The sequence below is a fragment of the Leishmania panamensis genome, assembly GCF_000755165.1.
Source record: "Leishmania panamensis strain MHOM/PA/94/PSC-1 chromosome 17 sequence".
Lineage (NCBI taxonomy): Eukaryota > Euglenozoa > Kinetoplastea > Trypanosomatida > Trypanosomatidae > Leishmania > Leishmania panamensis.
This window is the reverse complement of record NC_025862.1, coordinates 474,647-498,921: the sequence shown is the minus strand read 5'-3', so window position 1 is coordinate 498,921 and position 24,275 is coordinate 474,647. Positions and strand designations below refer to the sequence as shown.

General features: G+C 60.4%; 6 protein-coding genes across 6 annotated transcripts; all 6 read right to left on the bottom strand.

Moving 5' to 3' along the window:
• Positions 1–381: 381 nt before the first annotated feature.
• Positions 382–3,903, bottom strand: LPMP_171100 (RNA methyltransferase, putative; the record flags this gene model as incomplete). The annotated part of the gene is made up of 1 exon (XM_010699499.1): positions 382–3,903. One exon carries the CDS (start codon positions 3,901–3,903, stop codon positions 382–384), a length of 3,522 nt encoding a protein of 1,173 aa, XP_010697801.1.
• A 1,224-nt stretch (positions 3,904–5,127) lies between these two features.
• On the bottom strand, positions 5,128–5,484 carry LPMP_171090 (hypothetical protein; the record flags this gene model as incomplete). Its single annotated transcript, XM_010699498.1, has 1 exon — positions 5,128–5,484. One exon carries the CDS (start codon positions 5,482–5,484, stop codon positions 5,128–5,130), a length of 357 nt encoding a protein of 118 aa, XP_010697800.1.
• Positions 5,485–7,632: 2,148 nt separating this feature from the next.
• LPMP_171080 (kinesin, putative) lies at positions 7,633–11,934 on the bottom strand (the record flags this gene model as incomplete). The annotated part of the gene is made up of 1 exon (XM_010699497.1): positions 7,633–11,934. One exon carries the CDS (start codon positions 11,932–11,934, stop codon positions 7,633–7,635), a length of 4,302 nt encoding a protein of 1,433 aa, XP_010697799.1.
• An 821-nt stretch (positions 11,935–12,755) lies between these two features.
• Positions 12,756–14,375, bottom strand: LPMP_171070 (3-oxo-5-alpha-steroid 4-dehydrogenase-like protein; the record flags this gene model as incomplete). The annotated part of the gene is made up of 1 exon (XM_010699496.1): positions 12,756–14,375. The coding sequence occupies one exon, from the start codon at positions 14,373–14,375 to the stop codon at positions 12,756–12,758; it is 1,620 nt and encodes a 539-aa protein (XP_010697798.1).
• An 893-nt stretch (positions 14,376–15,268) lies between these two features.
• LPMP_171060 (ubiquitin hydrolase, putative) lies at positions 15,269–19,282 on the bottom strand (the record flags this gene model as incomplete). Its single annotated transcript, XM_010699495.1, has 1 exon — positions 15,269–19,282. The coding sequence occupies one exon, from the start codon at positions 19,280–19,282 to the stop codon at positions 15,269–15,271; it is 4,014 nt and encodes a 1,337-aa protein (XP_010697797.1).
• Positions 19,283–21,005: 1,723 nt separating this feature from the next.
• On the bottom strand, positions 21,006–23,231 carry LPMP_171050 (hypothetical protein; the record flags this gene model as incomplete). Its single annotated transcript, XM_010699494.1, has 1 exon — positions 21,006–23,231. One exon carries the CDS (start codon positions 23,229–23,231, stop codon positions 21,006–21,008), a length of 2,226 nt encoding a protein of 741 aa, XP_010697796.1.
• Between the last annotated feature and the right edge of the window lie 1,044 nt (positions 23,232–24,275).

The following is a 24,275-nucleotide window of genomic DNA, read 5'->3' as shown; positions in this document are numbered from 1 at the left end:
GCCTTCACTTATGCCCGCCATACACTCAGGCTGTGCCGTTGTGAAAGCACCCGTCTGCAGAGAGAGAGAGAGGGAGAGGGAGAGCCTCTCTGGCACCGGAGAGAAGGAGGGAACGAAGGGCTGGATGCCACGAAGCACGACACCAGCCATAATGGTGAGCAAGTCACCGCAGCGCCTTGCCTCGTCAGCCCAGAAGTACGCATGCCTTCTCACATCATCGCACCTCCTCTCCTACAGTCATTGATGCGTCTCGGCGCGCACCTGCCTCGGTGGGTTTATGTCGGCGGGCAAGGTAGTTAAGTGTTACACACAATGTGAACGGAGCCCAGTAAGACAGGGAGGGGAGGCAGCGCACGTCTCGCTCCAAAAGTCCCCCTGATTTCACAGCTCAAACACGCCCAACGACTGGGATAACGATGTCCCAGGGGTGGTAATCTTCGAATCCAGCGCGCGTGGCGCCGCATTAGGCTGCGCTCGCAACGCCGATACCTGTGCAGCGGCGCCAAACAGGAGTCGATGCTGCTGACTTGCCTTCAGCGCGGAACCGTGCAGTTCTTGTTGGCCCATAATGAGCGACGGGTCGTGTCGCGAGCTAGCTTGCAGCCGCTCCTGCTGGTTCCGATGGCGATGAGCATGGCCTTGCAGGCGGCCGATGAGGGCCTGCGTGCGGTGACGCGCGGCTGCAGGGAGCATCAGGTGAAGCCGCGCCAACCCACGTGGCGTGTCGCCGATGTTATGTGAAGACCACGGCTTGATCACTTCAACGCGCACGGGCCACGCCCACTGCGCCAGCGGTGTCGCCCATGACGGGGGGGCTAAGAAGCCGGAGGACGAGAAGCGCACCACGACAATGGCATTGCCGGCCACCCCTACCCCTTCACCAAGTGCCGGTGTGAGAGCCGCCAGGGCTTCTCGGTACCACGTCGAGGTGTGTGCCTCACCGGATCCTGCATCGTCTCTGTCTTGGGTAGCAGCTGAAAATGGCGTCAGGACGCCGTTGTGTGGTCCCAGCGCCTGCTCCGCCTCCTGGATGTGGGTCGGCATGGCCTGTAACGAGGCGCCGATGTCTAGTGTGCGATTCGCCAGCAGCAGCTGAGCAAAGAAAAGTGGGAGCGAGACGACGCGGCTCCGGGCGCTTGGGCGGATAAGCGCCGCCCCGCGCTCCGTCAGCGCCCCCTGCGCGGTCACCACGAGCACACCCGCGTCAAGCAGCCCCGTTCCGGTGGACGGCGGTGCAGGGGGAGCATCGGAAGGATTCTGCGGGGGGCGGGCAAAGCCTAGGCCGAGGAGATTCGGCTTTCTCGTTGGCGGTATCACCGGAATGGTGGAATGACGACGCAGTAGCTGCACTGTAGACCGAGTGAGGAGCCGCAGCCCCTCTCCCTCACACCAGAAAGCCGTCCAGCCGTGCCGCTCCAGGAAGTCTTGAGCGCTGACGCACTCGCGCTGCTGCGGCTCCTGAGTTGTGAAAGTAGAAGCGGCGGACGATGCTGTCGGGGGGTGCGACGGCGCCGAGGTGAAGAATCCTCCCAGATGCTTGACCACAAGGTGATGCGACGGAGCCAACCGCACAAAGCCGCGGTCATTCAAGATGTTGCTGCCGCCTGCAAGCGAGACGGCCAGCGACGCCGCAGCGGTCAACGTTGGCACCACAGCAGTGGTGGATGCAGTGTCGAGGTACGATGACGGTGCCAATAAAGGGCGGCTCTCAGTCGCTCCAAGCATAGGTGGAACCCCTGCTCGCTTCTCGAGAACAGCGACAAAGAAGCCGTCTGTGTTGCCGTTCAGGTGAGGCATGACCCGTCGGCAACAACGCTGCAGTGCTCCGCCGATGTCTTTGGGGTCCCCTTCCGCACCCGTCGACGCTGGTGCAAATATCTCGGGTGGCAGCCGAGTGGCGCTCTCACCTTGTGCGTAGGCCTCCGTGGCACTGCACAAGAATCCGCCGGTGCCGGATGGAACGTCCCAACTGCGCAGCCCAGCAGTGAGATGCAGCGGCGGCACACTGCCACCATCGTCCTCCTCGCTCTGCGACTGGGTTCGCCGTGGCAACGGGCGTGGAGGAGAGATGAGTGCCACGGCGTCGCCGCACGCCCGCAGCACCGCCGCCACCACCGCTTCGTTCTCCAGTGGGTTGAGAGTGCAGGTGGCGTAGACAACGCGGCCACCCGTCCTGCAAAGGCGTACCGCGCGTTGCAGCAGCGCACACTGCAGTCTAAAAAACTCGATGCCGCGGCCTGGGTGCCACAGCCGCCACGAGAGGGCGTCGCGTCCCATGCGGCCCTCACCGGAGCACGGCGCGTCGACCAGAACCCGGTCGTACAGACCTTCGCCAAGAATGGCTTCATGCCCGAGTGACGCTGCATCGCCTCGGCCGCCAACGCTGCCGGTGCTGCTACCGTCGTGGGAGTCAACCAGCCCAAACGTTTGTCCGCGTCCGCGCGTGACGACCACCTCAGGTGATGCGTTACGCAGGCGTTCCAGCAGATCGCCAATGCGCGAGGCCTGCGCCTCGTTAGCGACGACACAACCACTGCCGACAAGAGGCCGCCGCCGGCCACTCTCAGATGCCGCTGCGCTGGGCCCGGCTGCGGTACTTGAGGACAAGTGTGCCTCGCTATTGCCCCCAGCGTGCATGCAGTCCAGTATCAGTGCCGTCTTGTTTCCCGGCGACGCGCACATATCCAGCACGCACTCCCCTGGCTGCGGGTCAAGGTAGTAGACGGGCAGCATACTCGGCAAGCTCTGGAACACAATAAGACGCTCGCGAGCGAGGGACCGCAGCAGCTGCCGGTTCGCCAGCACGGTGTCGGCTGGGGTGCTCTCCCGCGTGTCAAGGGTATAAGCGCCCATCGCCGGTGGCAGCCACGGCACCCTGTGCAAACCGCGGCGACGCTGCAGCAGGCAGTGCACGGCGCTGGCGTGCGGCGAGAGAAGTCCGGAGGGCTGTGCGTCGTCTGTGGCAGCATCGCCACCACCGACGACGCGGAAGCTCACGTCCAGTGGGCGAGCGCGCATGGCTTGATAGAGTGCCATGAGCTCCCCCTCGTGGCGCACAAGGCCTTGACGAAGGAAGTAGCGGGTAAAGGACACGTTTGGGCCAGCTGTTAAGTTGCGCTGGAGACGCTGCAGTCGTCGCAGCCCGGCGGCTGCTCGCTCTTCCGGCGACAACCAGAGCGCATCGCTTCCAGTGCCGCCCGTTGTGGCAAGATCGGTTAGCGACGGCGGTTGTACCAGCGCAGCTGCCACTCGCGCTTCTTCAGAAAGCGTGGCACCGACGACGCTGTTCTCGACCGCGTCATTACTGCCCAGTGCATCGCCTTTCGTTTGTAAGGAGGCGGAAATTGTGGAAGCAAGCGCACCACTCTGCGCACCGTCATCGGCATCAGCATCGTCGTCTCCACAACGCAGTGCACGCTCCGTTGCTCGCGAGCGTCCAAAGGCGGCGGTCAGCAGAAAGCCCTCTGAGGCGGGAGCAGAGCCGCTAGCAAGCAACCTCTGTTCGTGCTGCCGCAGCACGCCTTCCACAACACGCAGTTCTTCGGCGCTGCGGCACGATGAGACGGCGTCCTTAATCCATGTGGGCTCGAACAGCTTCGCAAAGCGTGACAACTCTGTCTCAGCGAGAGCGACATCCAGCGCGGCGGCCGCGACGCGGTAGTCGCCACGTCGCCGCGCCTCCTGTAAGAGGAGAGAGACATTGGTGCGGAAGAGACTGCGCTCTTGCGAGTGACCCAGACGCTCCCCAATGGAGCGGTGCCGCTGGCGAGAGAGGGAGGGAACGATGTACTGCCGCACTGCCTTGCACATGAGCTGCTCCGACTTCATAGAGAAGAGAGGGTCGAGCTCACCACGGGCAGCCCGGAAGGAATCGAAAACAGCGCGTCGCGTGGGACGCAGCATGGCGATCGCTGCTGATGCAAAAAAAAAAAAAGAAAATAAATAAAGAACGCGCGGGGGTTCGTGCAGCTGTGAATGGGGTGGAGGAGGGGAGGAGGAGGAGGAGGAGGAGGAGGAGGAGGAGGAGGGGGTCGAAGCCGTCGAGGCCGTTGATGAGGGCGACAATCGAAAGGGAAAAGAAGAATGCGAGGTAGGAGAAGAGGGAAGGTTCGATAAGCGCGTGTATGCGTGCAAGCAGGGAGGGGTCCAGGTAGGAAGAAGAGAAGAGCGCAGAGGGTGAGGCAGCGCGTGCTTGTCAAGAGGGATAACGTCGCCGTTCGAGGGAAGCTGCGGAGGTGAGGCACGGACAGGGAGAGAGAAGAGGAGCAATACTGCCTCTGAAAAAGCAAACGCGTGTGCATCTCTTTCGCTCACCTCCGCAACTTCCTACCAGACTGCGCCTCCGGCTCGGGTCAACGAACAAACAGTGTCGATAAGGGCAGACAGACCAACACGAAGGACGTGGTGACCTTTGTTGGAGAGTAAAGGAAAGAGACACGCCGACACACGAATTTCTCCCACCACCGCCGCCGCCGCTGTATGGGAGTGTGTTGTGTGGGTGGGTGTCGTGTGGTTTCGCAGCTGCCGTGATGTTCTTCTGCTGCTCCTACTTTTTCGCTAGCGTCGGGTGAGATGTGTATAGCGGGCAAGCAGCCACGCACGCGCGCCGGCCTCCACCCGTCCCCCCCCCCTCCTCCCCAGCAAGACGGAGAGAAGCCAAGGAGAGAGGTGGCATGGAAAGAGAGGGGGTGAGCCGGGTGTCGAGGGGCCTCTGAGGTGAGAAGGACAAAGAGGGGGTAAAACAGAACACCAAGACAAACGCAAGCGAGGTGGGAGAAGAATACACAAAGCTGGTAGAGGAAGTCAGAAAAGAGGGAGAGGGGAAACGGCAATGGTGCCGCCAACCTCAGCAACGGCGTCTTACGACATCTACATCAGCGAACACAGTCGTACTGAGAGAGGGAGAGAGAGGAAGGGGAGAAAAGGTGTGAGTGCGCAGGGCTGCCGTCTTACCACCCACCCACCCATCCACCCCACACACAAGCACAGGGACGCATTGGCTTCCCCTTGCAGTACATATGACTCCCCCACGATCTCCGCAGCGTCCACATTTCGTTGGACTTCCTCGAGCCATCAAAGTCTCCCCCCTCCCGCACGTACGTACGCATCTTAGCTCACACTCTCCCTCTACTTGCACGGCCACCAGAATTCATCAAACGCGTTCGGGTAGGTATAGCGGTACACGAACGTCTTGCGGTACTTGACCTCACGACCGCGGGAATCCTTGTACACGCCCAGCTCCAGCTCTACGTTACGCCACTCACGTGCAAAGCGCTTCACGCGATCGACGCGCGTCTCGCCGGGGATGCGGCGCTTCACGTGGGCGTTGATATCCTCGTGAACAGGGTCCCAGTGAGCACTAGGCTGCCGCACGTACTTGGTCCGCTGGGCCGTCTGCAAGGCAAATGACACAGCAGACGTGGACAATACGGCCGTCGTACCCGTCACAGCTAACGGCGCGGTGCGGTGCACTGAGCGGAGCATTGCCTTCTCGCATCCACTGAGTAAGGCACTCTGAGGATGATGCACTGGACGAGGAGGAGGGGGTATCAAGAGAAAGCGAGCAGCAGTAACGAGTGTGCCTCTCTCTAGGAGTGGCCACCCAACGAGTTCTTGCACAAAAGTTCCTGTCGTGGCTGAGGAAGACTGCCGCTGAACTTTAACGGCTACGTGTGAGAGAAGTAACTCCACGGAATGCAGATCATAAAAGGGAAGATAACAGACAGGGGCGCACGGAACCGCGCAGTGGATAGGTTTAGTCGTCCGTACGTACGCGTGTCTGCGGGTGAAGCAAGAAGAAAGAGAGCGGAGGAAACGCTGACTGTGCAAGACGAACGAAAAGTCGAGAGGGCCTACTACGAGTACTCTGCCAGCTGCAAAGTTGCTTCGTGGAGTGGACACCGGGGGGGGGGGGAGGCGTGGCATTGAAGTGAATGGGGGAGGGAGGTATGTGCGGCGGCAGCAGCAACCGAAGGCGAATGGAAAGAGAAAGAAGAAAAGAGGAGAGAAGATACATGTGTGGCGCGGGGAAGAAATGACGTGGCATGAAGAGGCTGCGATGGCACGGGAAAGGAAGGCAGGAAGAACGCAGCAAAGCTTGCCTTCGACAGTGGCGCACAGGGATGGCGGTAGGAGCAGACGCGCTTGAAGTCTCCACATCGTCCCTCTTCCCACGTTGCTGGGCACATCCGCGCGGCTTTCCCCCTCTCTGCTAGGGCGCACGTAGGGGAGTGGGTGTATGCTTGATTTAACGCTTAGTTCACTAAAGTACATTGCAAGTGGGGAAAGGAGGTGTGGGCAAATGTGAGGGGCTGGGAGAATCAGCGGAGCGCGGAGAGAACGGCAGAGGAAAGGGCTGCGGCTCCCATCAAAGGATGAAGCGCGGCATTGGGGAAGGGGTTGACCTAACAGATTCGGATGTACGACAGCGATGGTCTGCTCCTCGTGCACCCTTCACCTTGGGAGTACTCGTTTGCTCGTCTGCCTTCGTGTTCCTTTCCCTCTGCCATGCATCTATATTAGTCTTTGCATCACCTCATCTCTCCTCCACCTCCTCCTCAACCTCGTCTTCGGCCGAGCGCACGCACGCATACGCACTCGCAGCTGGCAAGGAAGGAAAAGGGAGAGAGAAAGCGTAAACGAAAACTGTGGCTCTACGGGAAGACACAACGCGGCCTACGCCTCGATCTCTTTCCCTGAGGAGAGTGAGGCGGAGAGAGAGAGAGAGACAGACAGACAGATAGACACGCACACACACAGAGAGAGAGAGAGAGAGAAAAAGAGAGCGGAGGCCAAAGGGAGAGCGAAGAGGGAAAAAATACTGAAAGAGGCCAATGGTCGCTCACTGGATGAGACCAGAGAGAGGAGGAAAGAAAGTCAAGCGAGGGAGGATAAGGGCATCAGCTCAGGCGTGCATGCCTACTCATAGGTGAAGACAGTGCCTGGTTGAGCACGGCAGTAGAAACACAAGCCACAACAAAACAACGGAGAGAAAGAGCACCACTCCTCCCCCTCGCTCTGTCACGTGGGAAAGAGCCTCCACAGGCCTCGCTACACGCGGGGTGTGGAGTCAGGTGCACAGGGCGCGCAGATGGGGCAGTGAACCAGGAGAGGAGAAGGGGGGCGTCGCTGAGGGATAGAGCGCAGCGACATAAGTGGATACAGAGCGGACTATGCAAGTAAGCAAGCTAAAAGGAAGCCACAACAGCTTATACAGAGAGAGAAAGAGACCAAACCACGACGACGAGGGCGACCGTGTGTCCCTGCTGGGGCACGCTCACGATATAGATGGATGGTGGCACGGTGCGTGGACCACAAGCATGGCCCTAAGAAAAAGGAGGAAGGCAGGCACTCCAACTCAGCCACGCTGGCGGGCGACGATAACACAACAGAGAAAAGGTGTAAAGCGGAAGAACAGCGGAACACCAGAAAGAGGCCATTATAGTGCGTCGATGTCAGGGGAGGGGAAGGGCCGCCATACGGACGCACGGTAGCGTCTCTTTCCGTGTCTCCTCCTCCCCACCCGCCTGCCTTTTCCATCCACCTCATCCTCTTCTCTCCCCACGCGCACACAATCACTTCGGTGCCCGTGACTCTCCCACCCACCCAACCTCCGCTCGTCTGACAGAGGAGTCAGAGCATATGAAAGGCCTTGAGCAGTCGCTGCTGCACCTCCCCAATGTCTTCCAGAATCGCTCTCCACACAGTATCCTCCTTGTTGCCAGCTAAGCGAGCATGGGTAGTGGCACGCTTGCTCATTTCGCGCAGCTTCATCAACGTGTACTCCACTGACTCTTTCACCTGTGGTAGTGGTGCTGCGGGGGCCATGTTGTCAGCCGTGCCCGACCTGTTCATCGGCGATGCCGCCCCAGCGGGAGCCATTGGCCGTCGACGCGTCACGTCGGAGCCTTGCTGCGCCGGCCCGGTAGAGAGTGTCTTCGTGAATGCTCTCTTCGCGTCGACCGGGCTTGCAATGCTGCCGCGAGCGGTGTTACGACCCACAGCCTGCAGCGCTACACGCGCACTGCCGCCGCCACTGGCCTCCTTTCCTGACCGCTGATTCCCCTCCGGGAGGGTCGCGTAGTTGTCTACCATGGCGGACGAGACCCCTTTGGGTGCTTTGGACCCCGACGACTTCGCACTGCTCCCACGCCTCCTGTCGCAGTTTGTTGGGGTGACCACACTGACGCCGCTGTTCCGCAGCGCCTCTAGCTCACATGCCTGCTGTGCCAGCTGCCGCTGAAGGAGGCGGTTCTCGGCCTCTTGCTTCTCTAAGGATTTCAGCAACTCTGTCTCACGAGCCTCGCGCGCGGCTGCCGAGATGCCGTTCCGCTCGCCGTATGAATTTTCGCTGGCGAGGTCGTCACTATTGTCTTCGTCATCGCCGTCGACGCCATCAATGGCATCGACGTCTTCCACAAGCTGCGGATAGGCCAGCAAGCCCAGAGAGGTAGATTGCGTCGGGCACGGCCATGAGCTGGGCGACGCGTCGAAGCTGACCTGCGTCAGGGTGCACTTTGTGTTGGTGAAGATAAAGAGGTCAAACCTGATATCCTTCGCCAGCACTTGCGTCGTGGGGCTCGAGCCAGGCTCGATGGTGCCACGCGTTCCTGCTGCGTTGAGTGCGCCACTACGCATCATTGCCTCGACCTGCACCGTGAGCTTCCCTTTACTGTCGTACTCCACCGCCGCCTCAGTGTTCCAGTAGGAGTCGATGCCGGCAATGCGCTTCTGTGTAGCAGCGCTCAGCAAACGCGGCCGCACAAAGGCGCCAGGACTGTACATGACTACCACCATCTTCCCGGTCGTGTCGAGGTCAACGGAGATAGGTTTGCCCTGCCATGTGCCAGAAAGGCTCGCACACATCCACTCGCTCGCCTGCCCCTGCATCGGCTTGATCTCCACCTCGTCTGAGTCGCAGTAAACGGAGACGCGGTAAGTGTCCTGATAAGGGGCCTCGGTGAAGGGGATATAGACGTAGTCCCCATTCTTGTCGAGGGTGGCCGAGGTGGTGATGTAGCTGTTGCTGGCGAACGTGTTGCTGGCTACGAAGGTCGAGCCTTGAGGGAGGGGCACGATTGCCTTGAGGTAGCGCTTGTCTGCCGCGAAGGCGTTGGAGAAGAGGCGGCCGTGCAGGCGCGGACGCGTATTTTGCCACTCCTCCTCCTCCTCCTCCTGCCGCAGCTGAGCCCGCTGCTCATCCAGGGAGAGGTACGAAAGGACGAAGACGACGCGACACGCCTCTTTCGGCTTCAGCTTAATCTGCGGGTTGCAGCGCCAGTCGAAGGACTCGCCGCCGTGGCCGGTGAACTCTGTCCACTTACCCAGCAGTACCGTGTGAACCCACCCTACCTGATCCGGCACCGACGTCAGCTCGATTGGGTGGTTGCCAAAGGCGGACAGGGCGAAGTGTGTGTGCCGACCCTTCTGACTCGTGAAGGGGACGACCATGTACGGCGTGTCGGAGGCCGGCAGCGTGCAGTGCAGCACATTCTCGCAGTTGGAGGTGTAGTGGCCGATCTCGATCATTTGGCCGTGAAAGTCGAGCTGCTTGAGCCCCAGCTTTGCTAGGGTCGGGTCTCCCTCGAAGATAGCCATGCCCATGTAGACGGAGTTGTTACGCCGCTTCTTGCGCAGGCGGGCCTCGTAGAGGGTGTCCTGAATGATGAAGGCGATGTCCGTCTCCACACGTACGTAGAGGTAAAACTGCGGGTTGTCCATGAATGTGGAGAAGATGGGCCGGCCACCGGACGAGGCGTACGTCCACTCATCTTGGATCGTGACGCCGTAGTAGGGGAACGGCCCCGCCGTCTCCTGCGCGGTGGCGCGGCCAAAGCCCTCGCGGGACGCGTTCGTACCAAAGGCGCGCGCAAGGCCCTCGAGCAGGCGGAACTTCACCTCGCCATAGCGCTCGTGCCCCATCGCCACCTTGAGGTTCTCGTCACTGCTGCAGCACAGGTTGACCAGCGCGTACGAGGCTAGGATTGGTACCTGGTGGTCGCGGTCGCCGGAAGAACTGAACAGTACATCGATGAGCAAGTCGACACCACCAAGGGAAGCGATGGTTTGCAGCATTTCCCTATCGCCATGCGCCAGGCGGCCAATGCAGTTCGTCGCCGCCTTGGTTAGGTTGACCACTTCGGCCGGGCAGGTGCGAATCGTCTCCAGGAGCTTTGGCACCACGTCAAGCTTTTCAAAGCGCCGCGTCGCCTCGGGGTAGCCGTCGACGATGGAGGCGATGGCCGCACACGCCGCCTCCTGCACCTGTTGATTCGAGTACCCGTAGACCAGGTCGACCAGCTCTGCGTACACGTCGGCTGACAAGCTCGTCTTATTTGTCATGCAGCCACGGCACACAGCCTCGAGAGCCACGCAGGCCGCCTCCTTACACCGCTCCTCCTGCACGCACAGAAGCATCGCCAAAGCGTCGAGGCCGCCAAGGCTCGCGAAGACCTCTCGTCCTGGCTCATCGATTACGCTGGCGACCGTCTGCGCAGCGCTGGCACGGTAGTAGTTTGAGGCAGACCTCTCCACGAAGTGGATGAGCTTCTCTAGTCCACCCAGCTCTCGGAACGTCACCTTCGACTCGGGGAAGAGAATGCAATGGGACGTCAAGTCGTCGAACGTCTCCGGCAGGTTCGCCATGATGCGGGTGAGCTCCGTCTGCCGCTTGAGGTGCTTGTGATTCGCGCTCTTGTCCTTCCACCGCCGCTGCCGCTGCATGGCTTCATCGTCGCTCTGCGCAATTTGCCGCAGCTGCAGAAAGCCAGCGGCCTCAGAGTTGCGCTTGAGCTGTAGCTCCTCCTCGAGTGACTCAATGTGGGAACGCATCCGCTCAATCACCGCCTCCATCTCAGCGAGACGCGTGTAGTCAATGGCGTTACGTACTGGCCGCAGAACGAGCTGCAGGGCGCGCTTGCCAAATTCGATCGTCGACGCTGTCTCACTGCGCCACATGGCGCTGCCCGAGACCGCGAGCACGAAGTGGACCAAGTTCGCGCCACCCAAGCTGGATTGCAAGAGGTAGGTAAGCTTGCTGTCCTTATATGGAATGTGCATGCGCTTATTTGGCCTCTTCGCCTGCTCCACCAGCTTCCCCACAACATTGCCGAGTGCGCTGAGGGACTTGTTGATAGTGATCGTCTCCTTCATCGTTTCACCAGTGGCGCCGGACTCGTTCAGCCGCTCAGAGCCGGCCAAATCGATCATGTTTAGTTGCGCGTGCGACCCCGGCAGGGTTGGCTCGTCCCACTGCATGCGCAGCATGAGAATCATGTGGCTACGCGAAGACACCAAGTTCATCTCCGTCGCCGACGTTGCGCGCATCCTGGAAGCCTCACCGTACAGCTTCATGCACTCCTCGAGACTGCGGACGGTCCGCCAGGTCGCGTCACGGGCAATGTACTGGCTGGTGCGGTCCATATGAATCTCCACCTGTTTACGGTGGTTCAGCAGATCCTGAATGCGCTCTTGATAAATTTGCACGAGGCTCACCTCCACAAGCGCGTCGGTTATGTTGGCGTTAGAACCAAATGATGAGAAAATCCCGCGTATAATGCGAGGCATAAGTCCCTCCTGCTCCTCCGAGGAGGCCCCGCCGCTCATGCCGCCGCCCTTGTCGCCCTCCATTGTGTAGGTCTTGCCGCTGCCGGTCTGCCCGTAAGCAAAGACGGAGGCGTTGTAGCCGCTGAAAAGAGTGCGCAATATTTCGAGGCCGATTTGGTCGAAGACCAGCTGCTGGTTCGAGCAGTGGTCAAACACCTGATCGAAGCGCACCTGCTGCTCCAGCGTCTCATCTTTCTTCAGAAACAAGACATCCGGCTGGCGCGCGTCGCCGCGGCAGGCGAGCTCACCTTTGCCCTCGCGCACCTCACGCTCGTTAAGTGGACGAATCCGCACGTATACACGCGGCCTTGACACCACCGCCTTACTCATGGTGAGTATTGTCTGCGTGTGTGCGTGGGGGGGATATGGGGGGGTGCTGCTTCACTGCTCTCCAACTCGAGACTGTCCGCGCTGAGCCGCGTACCCTCTACTCCGCAGCTAAGGGGAAGGAATGAAGGAGGGGCGCGGTTGCAGTGGTGGGGGTGCGTACACGAGCGCTGAGGAGAAGAGGAAAGGGGCAGAGGAGGGCACGAATGGCCGCGTACAGCAGAAAAGGTATATGGGGCTGTAATAGCGAAGGCGGACGACTTGTGCCGCCGCGTGTCTGTCTGGCTGGATGAGCACAGCGCACTCCCCGCATGGCAACTACACTGTAGTGGCAAAACATGGAGAGAGAGAGAGGGGGGGCATTGGTAGATAGGAAAATGGGGAGAGGCGGAAAGACTGCGGCCGCCGAGAAATCGAAAAGAGGAAGCGTCATTGACGCCACCACAACTACCTTTCTGAGAGATGCACAGCACGGACTCCACCATTGCTGCGAGGACGCGCCAAGTGCCGCAGCACCACTCACCTGGGCAGCATGACTTGGAGCATGAAGAGGCGGATAGGGAAGGTGAAGTGCCAGGGAGAGAGAGAGAGAGAGCGAGACTCATAGGTTCGACTTGCACAGGTCTCTACGCAGCTCCATATCGCTCTCGTAGCAGAAAAGAATGGACGCAGTTAGCAGCGTTGGGCATGCATGGACTGGGGGAACGCGATCTGGCTGCGCGTGTGCGGGTGAAGAGAACGTACTGAGCACATCGCCCTCACGCCCGCGCCTTCGTCTAAGAGGAGCAAAGCGAGGAGAGGCAAACTGCAAAGCACCCACGCGCCTAGTACACCCCTGGTAGAAGCGCCTTGCGGCCGAGCCTCGTGTAGCGATCGCCGAACGTCTTGGCGTACCAGGCATGATGCGCCACCGCACGCGGGGCTAAGTTGCTGAAGACGTACACGAGGAAGCTGAACGCCGCCAACGCTGCCGGGTGCGACTCCGCCCCGCTGCAGAATACTCGCATAACGAGACGCAACCACATCATTGGGTTCATGAGTGACCACCAAGACGACGACGAGAGCGGCCGCAGCAGTTCATCCTCGAGGGCAGTCGCAACGGAGCGACAGCTGCCATTGCTAGCGGCAGACGTCGCCGAAACGACGATGACGTAGCCTGTCCACTCGACAAGCTCGCCAAAGAAGTTCGCGCAGCTGACGCAGTCGAACCAGCCGCTGACAGGGATGCGATAGCCGCCACCTCTGCTGCGCTGCTGAGCGGCACGAGACACCCCAGACGATGACGATACCAATACATCTCCGTCCAGACTGGCCGCACTTTGCCCCACAGGCTTGCTGCGGTCGTCGCTGATGTTGTCTTCGCCACGGCGACGCAGAGCGATCAAGTAGTAGTCTGCCTGCATGTTGATTCTCTGTCCAGCGAAGAACAGTGCCGAGCCACCAAAGACGCCAACAGTGTAGAGGAACAAGAGAAACCACCAGGCAATGTGAGCAGCAGCAGCTCCCACAGAGGAGGCACTGAAAGATGACTGCAGCTCATGGCGCTTGCGCCAACACCGCACAAAGCTCATCGATGGCGTGTACGCGGGAGCGCAGGCCGACGACCACGTTGCAGTGCCAGTTGGACAGGCCGCGACGGCCGCGCCTGCGCTCGCCAGCACCTGTAGACGACCATTGAAGAGGCAGTACAGGGTTGCCATCCACGTAACAACGAGCGGCACACCATGCGCGCTGGCCGGGATCGACAGCGGATAGCACCAGCTGCGGTGGACGTAGTGGATCGAAAAGAGAAGAAGCCCAAGGTGCTGCTGCGTGAAGGCCGTCCACACACAGCCCCAGTAGGACTGACAGGTGTCCACCGAGGAATCCCTGCCAGCTACCCCAGCAACAATCCAGCCAGGGGTGGAGGAGGACAACGACCACTTTGATGACAGTGAAAAGCCGTGCCCCATGACGCGCGGATACTCCAGCAGAACGTGGTAGAGGACCTGCAAAATAGCCGGACTCTCCTGCAGCATCCAGCTGAGGCGCGAGGGGAGAGTAAGACGAAGGCCGAGCCCCTCGGCATGGCGGCCATACGGGGCCGTAACGACGAACCTCAGCAATACGTACGTGATGATGGCGAGCGTGAGGTGGAACACGCTGCTGCGCCGCATCACGCGACTATTGAGAGTGGCAGCATCGGAAGCCGACATGGCGCACTGATGCTGAGCGAGCTGCGCCATGTACGCCTCCTGGCTCGGCCTGAGGAAAAGTGGCCACTGGCCCCAGTCGTGCGTTGCAGCTGCGAAAACACAGGTGCCACTGACTGCAGCGGCAGTGCCATTGCCCCCCGCGCAGTACACGTAGAAGGGCATGGCTGAATCTGCAATGTAGCCCAGCAGCACCCACGTGAGCGCAAGGTGCACGACAGCGATGATGGCGGTGCGCATAGCAGTGGGCATGGCTCAGCGGAGCAGATCGTCATTGGCTATGCGTAGAATGGGGGGGAGAGGTCGATGGAAAACAGCTCAAACAAGTACACACACGCGCACACACAAGGTGGGTGGTTACCTGGGCGGCTTGCAGATGGCAACAACAGCAAAGAGAGGGGGGTACAGGAATGGGGAGAGACGCAGTCCCAGCAAACACCGTCCGCACAGCTCTCGCCGTGGGAAGGGCAAGCAACGCAGTGGAGAAAGGAAGGTGTGGCAAGACCAGTACGCTGGTACCTCTGTGTGGACGGGTGTGTATGTTCAAGTAAAGGCGTGTGTGAGGGAAGTTCGCGCCTCTGTTTTCCTTCTCTCTGCGCGCCGTGTGAGTCCCAGTGGGTGGGTGGGGGGAGGGGAGGGGGGGACGGAGGTTGCGGTGGAGACGGCAGAAGCACAGAAAGTGACGGCACCTAGAAGGAGGCACTTAAACGAACGTACCAAGCAAACGTGAAAGGTCTGTGCGCAGACTCACCGCCTCGCCGACGCTGCACAGCAGCGACACTCATGAGTAAATTTAACAGCATCGAGCACACGCAACACCCACACTGTAGCGTCGATCGCCGCAGCTCCCCCTCGTCGTCCCTTGAACCCCCTTCTGCCACGCTTGACATCACATAATTGCACACGCACATCGCGCTCAGCTGAGGATCGGGAGGCGAGTACACGATGGGGAATGGGGAAACAGCATCAGCAGCGTCCAAGCGTGCTTTGCTTCGAGAGCGCGCACCCGTGCTCGAGTAGGAAGAGGGTGGCCGGGTAGCGGAAGAGATAAGAACGCAGTGCTCCCCCCTCCCTCCCTCAACAGCACCCCTACACCAAAACAGGAGAGGCTTGTAGTGTTTCAGCTCGCACACCGCAGGTTACTTCTATAGCTTCGTCGCCTGCAGTTGCGACAATTCACCCGCTTCGTCTCGCGCCTTGCTTTCATCAGAGCTGCGGTAGATAGGCGTCGGGAGCACCATCTCGGCAGAGCATCGCACCCGTTCCTCTGCAACCTTCTCATAGAGAAGAAGGTATGCGTCAGAGCAGCCGGTACGTCGGGCCTGCGCCACCTCCTCGCTGAGCACCTCTACCCGCTCGTCGTTCGCGCGGCGCCAGCGTCGCCGTCCGGCAGTGCGAAAATTAAGTGGCGTTTGTGAGTGGGCCTCTAAACCCGCTTCTTCCTCCGCGGTGCAGCGCTCCCTAGCAGTCTCCCCGTCCGAGCCATCCTCCTCGCCGTCAACGGCAAAGTCTGATACGTAATGCCCGTAGTGGAGGCTTTGGCCAAGGTGCAGGACGCAGCTCCGTAGGGAGTAAACGCACCGAATGGCCCACACAAGAGATGAGGAAGGAGCTGCAGAGGCCGTGGTCCTAGGCAGGTCATCGTCCGTGCCGTGGTGCGTGTAATACTTCAAGCTGTCCTGCCCTGCTGATTCATGGCCCTCACTCGCGTAGCACGCCTTCTGCATGGCGTCAGAGAAGCATTTCCTGTCTGGGTCGTAGTAGGAGCAGCACGTTCCGTCCTCACATGGAGACGTCGTCGCAGGCGAAGCACGGTGCTCCACCTTCGCGTCCTCCCCTGCCCTAGCCATCTCTGTGTGCACCACACAGCCTGGACTGAGGTGGTGTTGCCGCTCCCATCGACGCTGCCACACAAGCGACTCCGCTGCACTGGGTAACGCGTGAATCACCAGTGTGTCCTCCACCGCAACGCGGCGGCCATTCTTCTGGATGATGACCGTGCCGTTCACAAACTGCGTTGCAAATCGCTTCAGTTGCAGCACCAGCAGCGATGGCGGGCGTGTGTAGAAACACCCGCCTTGGAACTGCGAGGTCCGCGACCCGCAACCATCGCACCGGTAATCATTCAGCGCCTCATACGCCATGGAGTCGTGCAAGAGATGCGCGATGGAGCGGCATCGACCACCCCCTCCATCAACAGCTGACTGCGGGGCTGCCGCGGTCGCCGCCGCCGCAGTCGAGCGTGAGGGGAAGATGGACGTGGTCAAGAGCGGGGGTGGCAGCGCGGGGAAGCACGACGGTGGCAGCGAAGGCGGCGCTGATGGCGGCAATGCCGGGGACTCCTCTGGGATGTGCACGGAGAGGTTCACGCATACCTCATCGGTGACGATCTCGTGGTGGCACCCAGTGGTGCGGCATCGAATAATGTTGAGGAGTCGCGTCTGCACGAGCGTGTTGATCCACACTGCCGCCGCGGCCGTGGAGACAGACGGGCGACGCTGTACCGGAGAGCTAGCAGCAGTCAGAACGTCAGATGGGCTCACGAAAGAGACGAAGGGTACGTGAGCCACGTGCTGCAGTCGCTGCTCCGCGAAGCTCGCCGCATTTGCGTCGTTGGTTTCCTTGGCCCCCGACTCCAGCTTCTCGTCCACTTCGTTCTCCATGTTGTGTTCCCCGTTTGGGTTGGTCGAGGAACGGCGCTCCAGAATTTTGTCGCACTGCTGCTGAAATCTCACCGCCTCCGTCTCCAGCTTCGCCATGATCGACACGAATAGCTCGTGCGCGTCTTCCTGATCGCCAAGGAAGAAATCGCCATCAAACAGGTTGGCCACAGCGGTGAGTCGAATCCCGTACGTGTATACCTGGCCATTAAAGTCATGATCGTTGTCATGGTAGATCTTCGTCTCCAGAAGACGCTGCCGCTCTGCCGCCTGCGTGTGCGGCGTGTTCACGATCGCTGTCAGATGCTCGCGCCAGCGCTGCGCCCGTGCAAGTGCGGCAAGTGCACCATGCAACGTGAGAGGGACGCGCTGAGTCGTCAGATCCACCTCTAACACGTCCTCCAGCTCGTCCAGGGAGAAGGTGCCGAGAATGTCGAGAGTTTTCTGAACATCAGCAGTGGGACACCACACATACTGCGAGTGCGCCAGCTTTTCCACAGGCTCCATGGGAGTGGTGTCTGGCAAGTCGCAGACGACAGCAACTGAGGCCTCCTCTGTCTGCCCATCATCACCATCTTCAGCAGACCGTCCAGCAGCTCGCGCGCGTTTCCGCACTGCCGTCTTCTTCGTCTTCGTCTCCGCCGCAGAGTCGACGTACCCGCTCGTCCACAGCACGCGTCGCTCTGCTTTACCCGTCAGGAGCGCCTCGTAGTGTCGCACCGCGCACACGAGCGGTGAGACGAGCAACGCGCGACGGAACACAGCACTGCGCAGGAGCATGGTCAGCAAGCTGCAACCGTAGCAATCGTTCCCAGTGTTGTGGAAGCCACTGAAGTCGCGCATAAAGGGGTAGATGCAGCGGTCCACCCTGTTCCTCAATGAGGGGATACCCATTTCGTCGTACGGCGCCGTCGCCTCTGGCAACAGCAACAGTCGTGGACAGGCTAGTGGCTCAGTGACTGTCGGCAGAGGCGACGGCGGTGCTGACTTCCACTCAGGCCCAGCCGTCACCATTGCAGGTTCACTTTTCTGAGAAAGGGGTGAGGAGGAGCGGAGAACATTCTGCGACTCTCTCTCGGATGCGATGTGATCCTCCTCAACTGCTTCTCCAGTGAGATCGCCAACGCTGTGCTGTAGCATCGAGCGAGATGGCACGCCTGTAACACTCGTGGATAACGGCGTTGGCAGAATCGGGTGCGACTGATGCTGTTGCAGTTCATAGGGTGACACTTGCGAGCCGACCGGCGGCGGAAGCTGCACCTGTGAGGATGGAGTCGTGACCACCGTTGTGGTGGCGGTGCTGGCGCTAGTTGCACGGGAAATCAACATCGACGCACAGCTGGCATCCGCCCTGGTAGGGTGAAGCGGAAGTGTTCGAGGTGACACCCCAGCCCGTAACGGAGGAGACGCCGGTGGCATGAGTCTCTGTAACGGTGGAGGCGGCACCGTTGCCGTCGCCGTCGTCGTGAACCCTGCGCCACCACCACCCCACGGCGATGGCTCCGGTCGCAGTGGCAGCGGCTGGCGAGAAGCATGGGCGACAGAGGCTTCTGGGCCTGTTTCTAGCGTAGAGTCTGCACCAATCTCGCCCTTGCTCGCCCGAGCAAGGGTGGCAGTGATTGGTACCGGCAGAGGCGCCGCGCGCGGCTGATGAGATGGGGAAGCTGATGCCCTCTGCGCTGCCGTCATCAGCGGCGGCGAGCGGCTTTCCGTGCGGCTTCGGCTGGGAGGACTTGACAAGTCGCACGGGGCCACGGAAGGTGTCGTAGTGACAGCCACAACGTTCACGCGTGACGCCGGATAGCGCAAGCTGCTCGGGGCGGAGTGGCCGCTCCCCCCCGTGCGGCTGCGGCTGCGGTTGCAGGGCTCACAAGACAGGCGGCGTTGTGCAGAATCACCATCGGCAAGAGAATCATCTCGGGTGCCTCCTCCCCTCCGCCTTCGCGAGCCTCTCGGCGCCGCCTCAGCGAGAGTGTTGTTCGTCCTCCGGGTGTTGTCATCAGCCTCCCCCTCCTCCGCATCCACGTCTATGTGCCGAGCGGCGCTGACGTGCATCCCCTCTGCCACGTCCGAAGGCTGCAGTCGACGCGGCACGGCCAGAGGAGTGTAGGAGAGTGGAGCAGCAGAAGGCCCGAGGTCACGGATTCGGGGTTGGTGGTTGGTAGTTTCGGCGATGCTACCCCCGCGCGCACGGCCCACTGCAGTAGCAACGCTAGTGGTACTACTGCTGCCGTCACCAGCGTGGTGGAGTCCAAGCCGCACGTTTGGGCGAGGAGGTGGAGAGACGAGGGCGGCGTCGTCGTCGTGTCCGCCATCCTGCCTACGGTCACCACTGCTTGCGCCTGCACTGCCGCGTGGGAGCCGCACAGGGGTTCCGTCGTCGTTCAAAGAGCGACTGCCGTTGCGCAGGTGCCCGTCATTCAGCCGTCCATCTTCATGAGTGCCAGACGTGCGCTCCTTCTGCGCCTGCGCCTCGAGCATGCGCCGACCATGACTCATACGACCCAGGAGGAGGCTAATGACGGAGGGAAGGCGCTCCCAGGTAGGAAGTACAGAGCTCACGACGAGCAAGAGATCCAAAGAAGCCACAGGAACGTATCCCCACGCCAGCACGGCACAGCAGTGGTACTCGAGTCGGAGGATGGGAAAGCAACAGCAATACAAAATACACGTCAACACGCACGTAGGCGTAACAGAGAAAGAGAGCGTGCACACACACGCACACACACACACACACTAACAGCGGCAACCACTCAGATCAGCACCGCCAGTGACCACAGAGGAGACCCACACCTAACAACGACGGCGAAAGAGAAAAGCAGGCAGCATACGATAAGGGGCTACGTGGTCCATAAAGGGGCGAGGGAAGGCACCAGCACCGGTGCCGAGCTGATTGTCTCTGCTCTAAAGCCCCACAATGAGGAAAGCGCGGAAGCAGCTCGGCGGGGGCGAGGCAACAAAGAGAGGGCGCAAAACAGAGCGAGAAGAGGGCGGGAGAGGGGGGAAGGGGAGCCAGCAGTCCCCAACGCATGCGCCATGCAGAGTCGGAGTGATGTAGCCCCGTCAGCGGCGAGGGAAACAAGGTCGGCGAGGAAGAGGAATGAATAGAAGACACTACCGAGTATGAACACAAGCTGCCACTGTGGGTTGAGTTTCTCGCGCCTTCCCGCTGGTCTATGATCGTGCCTCTGAAGAGCACGTGGTTCGTCACCGCTTCACTTCCCCCGTAGCCTCGCGCCCTCTTGCTTCTTCCGAAGTTTGATAAGCAGAGAAGAGTCGACTTCGCGGGAGGTGAAGGTGAGTGGGTGAAGGGGCAACGTGGGAGAAGGTAAAGGAGGTATATATGGTGGGTATGGTGTCACTGCAGGTCCTCGATGCATGCAAGCACATGCACCAGTTGCCTCGTATGTGTGTGTGTGTGTGAGTGTGTGTGTGTGTGTGTGTGTGTGTGCACAGCTGTATGAAGACCGCAGGCCAACACTGGCGTGTAGTGATGACTGCAGTGCTGGTTAGCTGAGGGTGGAGATAGAGAGGGGAAGGGAAGCGCTGCTGTTATCAGTAACACTCTGGTGGAAGTGTTGAGGATGCCAACGAGAAACGGTAAAAGAGAAAGAGAAGGGCACCGTGAGAGGGAGAGTGAGGAAGAAGGGAAGCAGCGGTGCAAAGCACGGAGGAATGCGGAGAGGGGAATCGTGCGGTCGAAACTCTCGACTGCGGCGTGACCGTCAAGGGAAGCGGAAGATAGAGATGATCGGAGTGGAGAGAGGGAGAAGTTGAGAGTTTGTCCACTTCAGTGCCATGCGTGCGAAAAGGGTCTCTCGGTCCCCCTCCATACACTCCTGCACACCAAGGGAAAGGGGGTCTCACGTCTTCACGTGCCCTCTTCACCGACACGTTCGCTCATACAGCGTCCCCAATTCTAAACGTTTGCTCTCGCAACAACGGGGGGGGGGGGGTATGAGAGCGTGTCGTCGATGTAAAATGCGGTCCGCACCATAACAGCAATGAAGGCCACGCAGGAACGGTAGGCGCAGCGAAATGTAGGAAGCACGTCTGCTGCAACAGAGAGCAGAAAGCAAAGGGGCATTATCGCCACTGACGCCTAATTACAGCAACAGCCGTCAGGAACAGGTGGGCGCAAGAGCAGCTCGCCACCTGGGTCGGTACCGACTAGGGGCGAGGCGCTGGCGTATGAAGGACATCGATAGTGAACACAGCAGTCTCACGGGCGGACGCGCGCAAGACGCGCCAGGTCTGGTGATATTTTGGAGGCGACCGCGTCATGGCGCACCAGTCGGCAGAAAAGCGCGCAGAGTCGAAGCGCTGCTGTATCGTCGCGTGGGACGGGCCAAGTACGAGGGTCGTCGGGGGTAGAGACACCCTCTGCAGGGTCATGGGAGCTTGTCCCGTCGCTTCTGTCTCTGTGACCACCGCCACAGTCACCACAGCTCGTGCAATGCAGCCACAAAGCTTTGCTGTTGCCCCCAAATACAGGTCGCAACAGCGCCGCCCAGAGCGACCAAACCGCATCGAGTTGAAGAGGCGGGAAGGCGTGTCCATGGGTTACGGCTGCGATGGCGCGTACCTCGGCTGGGCAGTGCAAAGAAATGCGGTGAGCGACAGCGCGTATCTCACAGGCAGCGAGAGGAGCCACCTCTGCTCGCTGCAGCAGTAGCATCTCAGCAGGACATCTCGAAGCTGCACTACCCCGCTCGCCGTTCACGGGTGCGATAGAGAGCTCGGCGCCCGGCGCATCCGGTGTCTTTGCGGCAGCTGTGCGTGCGATGGCCCCCATGGCATGGGACATGTACAGCGCAAGCGACGAGGGAGAGCAGCACACGGGTGCATCACTCTTCCCACCTCTGCTGCCCCTCTTCCGCAGCGATGTGGCGTTTGCAAAACCTCCCGGATCGAAGTGAGCATCGCCGACGATGCGCAAGAGACTCGAGTGCAGTTTGCCTGCTGCGTCCTTGCTGTCCACGCCTATGAGGAGAACCACCACAGCGGAAGCGAACGTCGTCGCCTGCGCATCGACATGACTAGTTGAAGTCGCGGTAGAGGATCCCAGCGTTGCCGCATCTTTGGGGTCCTTCGAGGTGTCCGATGTGGCGAGAAGGCCAGCCTCCTGCAGCCAGAAAGCTGCCTCCTCGATGGAGCCCACAGGCACTCCTTCAAGAGTGGGCACCTGCGTTATCAGTGGGGTTTCGTTGGCCACAGCCGCAGAAGGCGTCGACTGCAGTAATACACGGCTGCGATCGTAATGTGTGGTGACGTCGAGCCATGAACTGGCTCTAACGCTGCTGTCGCTCCTTGCCTGCACACTCTCCACGTCGGCCGCCATGGATAGCCGTCCTGCCTCCTCTCGCTCGTCGGATGGTACAGCTTCCATGGTGACAGTCAACTGCTGGTGCCGTGCGGCTACCGGGAGAAGCAGATCCGTCCAGCCACACAAAGCAGCTGCACGAGCTGTTGCTGAGGCCGGCGCTGTCGTTGTCGTGACTCCTACTCTCTGGATGTATGCCGCTTCCCCTCCACCAACGCAGCCGGCTGCGACAGTGATGCGGAGCGCGCGAGCACCACTGCGCACGGCTTCTCGCTGAAGGAGCTGAAGAAGGCGCAGACATAAGTTCGCCGGCTGGCACGTCGGCCGATCCTTGTGAAGTTGCCTGCATGTCATGGCTGACACACCGCTGATTGACGGTGCAGTGGCTGCACAAGCTTTGTTGGTTGGATTGCCGTTGTGGCAGCAGAGGCAGCAGCCATCTGCAGACGTGCAGAAGAGCGTATAGTGGTAACCGTGAAGCACGTCCTGGATGGCATCGGTTAAGAGAGACGTGCTGCTTGGGAAGGTTGGAAGCGCGTTTGCCTCTGCAACAACATCATCGCCTTTATCGTTGTTCCTCTCAGCCTCCGCGTCCGCGGTGCCGCTCCTGCCCTCTGGCTCACTAGCATCATTGTCCTCATTATCGCTGTACATCCCCGCTGCCTGGCCCGCCACCGTACAGGTGCTGAGTTCGACAAGGTCATACGTAAAGGCCGCACCCGTGGGCGTGTGCAAGAGACTGTACGGATCTATCTGGCACAGCCGCGGCGATGATGATGGTACCGTGGACGAAGATGGCTGTACCAGCAGAAGCACGGCGGAGCGCTGACACCTGACATGCTCTGCGATGCGGCTCTCAAGAGAATGACAGAGAGACTGTATGTGACTGAGATCGGTCGCTGCGTTGTGCAATTCAGCCTCCGCATCGTAAAAGTCTCGGAGTAGCTGGGCCGTGCGTGCCTCCGCGGTGTGCAACATCACTCGTAACTCCGCCTCCTGACGCTCTGCGGCTTCATACGCGTACCGGGCGGTCTCGTAGGCCGCCATGTGCTCCTCGACGACCGCACGTGTCGCGTGCTGCTTGGCGCGCAGGGCGCGCAGTTGATGAGTCGCAGACAACAGCATTTTCCCCTGTATGGGTGCATACGCGTCTGACTATGAGTCTTCGTTTTCCGCTGACCGCCAACGGCAGCCGCGTGTGAGTCGATAAGGCAGAGAGGCGGGGAGGCGACAAAAATGAGAAGAGAAAAGAACGCTCACATGAGCAGAGCCGCGCGCACGCATATCCTCTGTCAATGGCTGCTGCGTTCGGCTGTCACATCCGCGCGCCGTCGCGGCGCTGTCTTCACATGTTGTTCCCCCTTCCCTCCCTCCCTCCCCTGGTCACTCGCATGGCACACAGCGATGCCCTTCCGATAGGCTCCATCTGCTGGCAAGCACCAGTGGTGGTGGTAGGGGAGGGGGAGGTAGTAATGACGGCCGGCTGCACACGGTCTGGATGTGCAGAGCGAAGAGGATACGAGCATGCATGCACGCGGGCAATTGCGCTGCTGTGCTTCCTCTGTGTTTTTTTGCATGCGAGTGAAGGAAGGGAAAGAAGGGGTCATGACACGTAGGCTGAACTGATGCCAAGACGATTTCTCAGCAGGAAGAAGGCCCATACAGCTTTGCGCACTGTGCCTCCCCCGCCAGCTTCCGCCAATGCAGGCTCGCCTCCCCCCCCCCTCTCTCCCTCCCCCGGTGTAGGTCATTAGTCACCATCTCCCTTCCCCTTCTCTGCTGCGCCTTCGTCAACACACTAGAGAGACTTTCAGGGAATAGAAGAAATGGGACGCAGTGAGAAGGGGAGGAGAGCGAGCGCGACTCTCTGCGGACGAGAGGGAGAAAAGGAGGCGCTTCCATGACGCCTAAGGAGAGGCGGCCTCAGCTCAACGTCCCAGAAAGAGAGAGAGAACGAGGAGCGCCAAGCGCACACAGAGAGAGGGAGGGAGCAGTGGGAAGGAAGTGAGTGAGTGATGGGTGCCGGCTGCCACAGCTGCTCGCATGCATGACCGTAGATGCGCCATGTGTACGCGAACTTGTGTAGAAGAAGAACGAGCACATAGGCGGCGAAGAGATGGGCAGATGAAAGCCTCGGAGCAGCAGCGCGAATTCGGGTGAGAATGATGG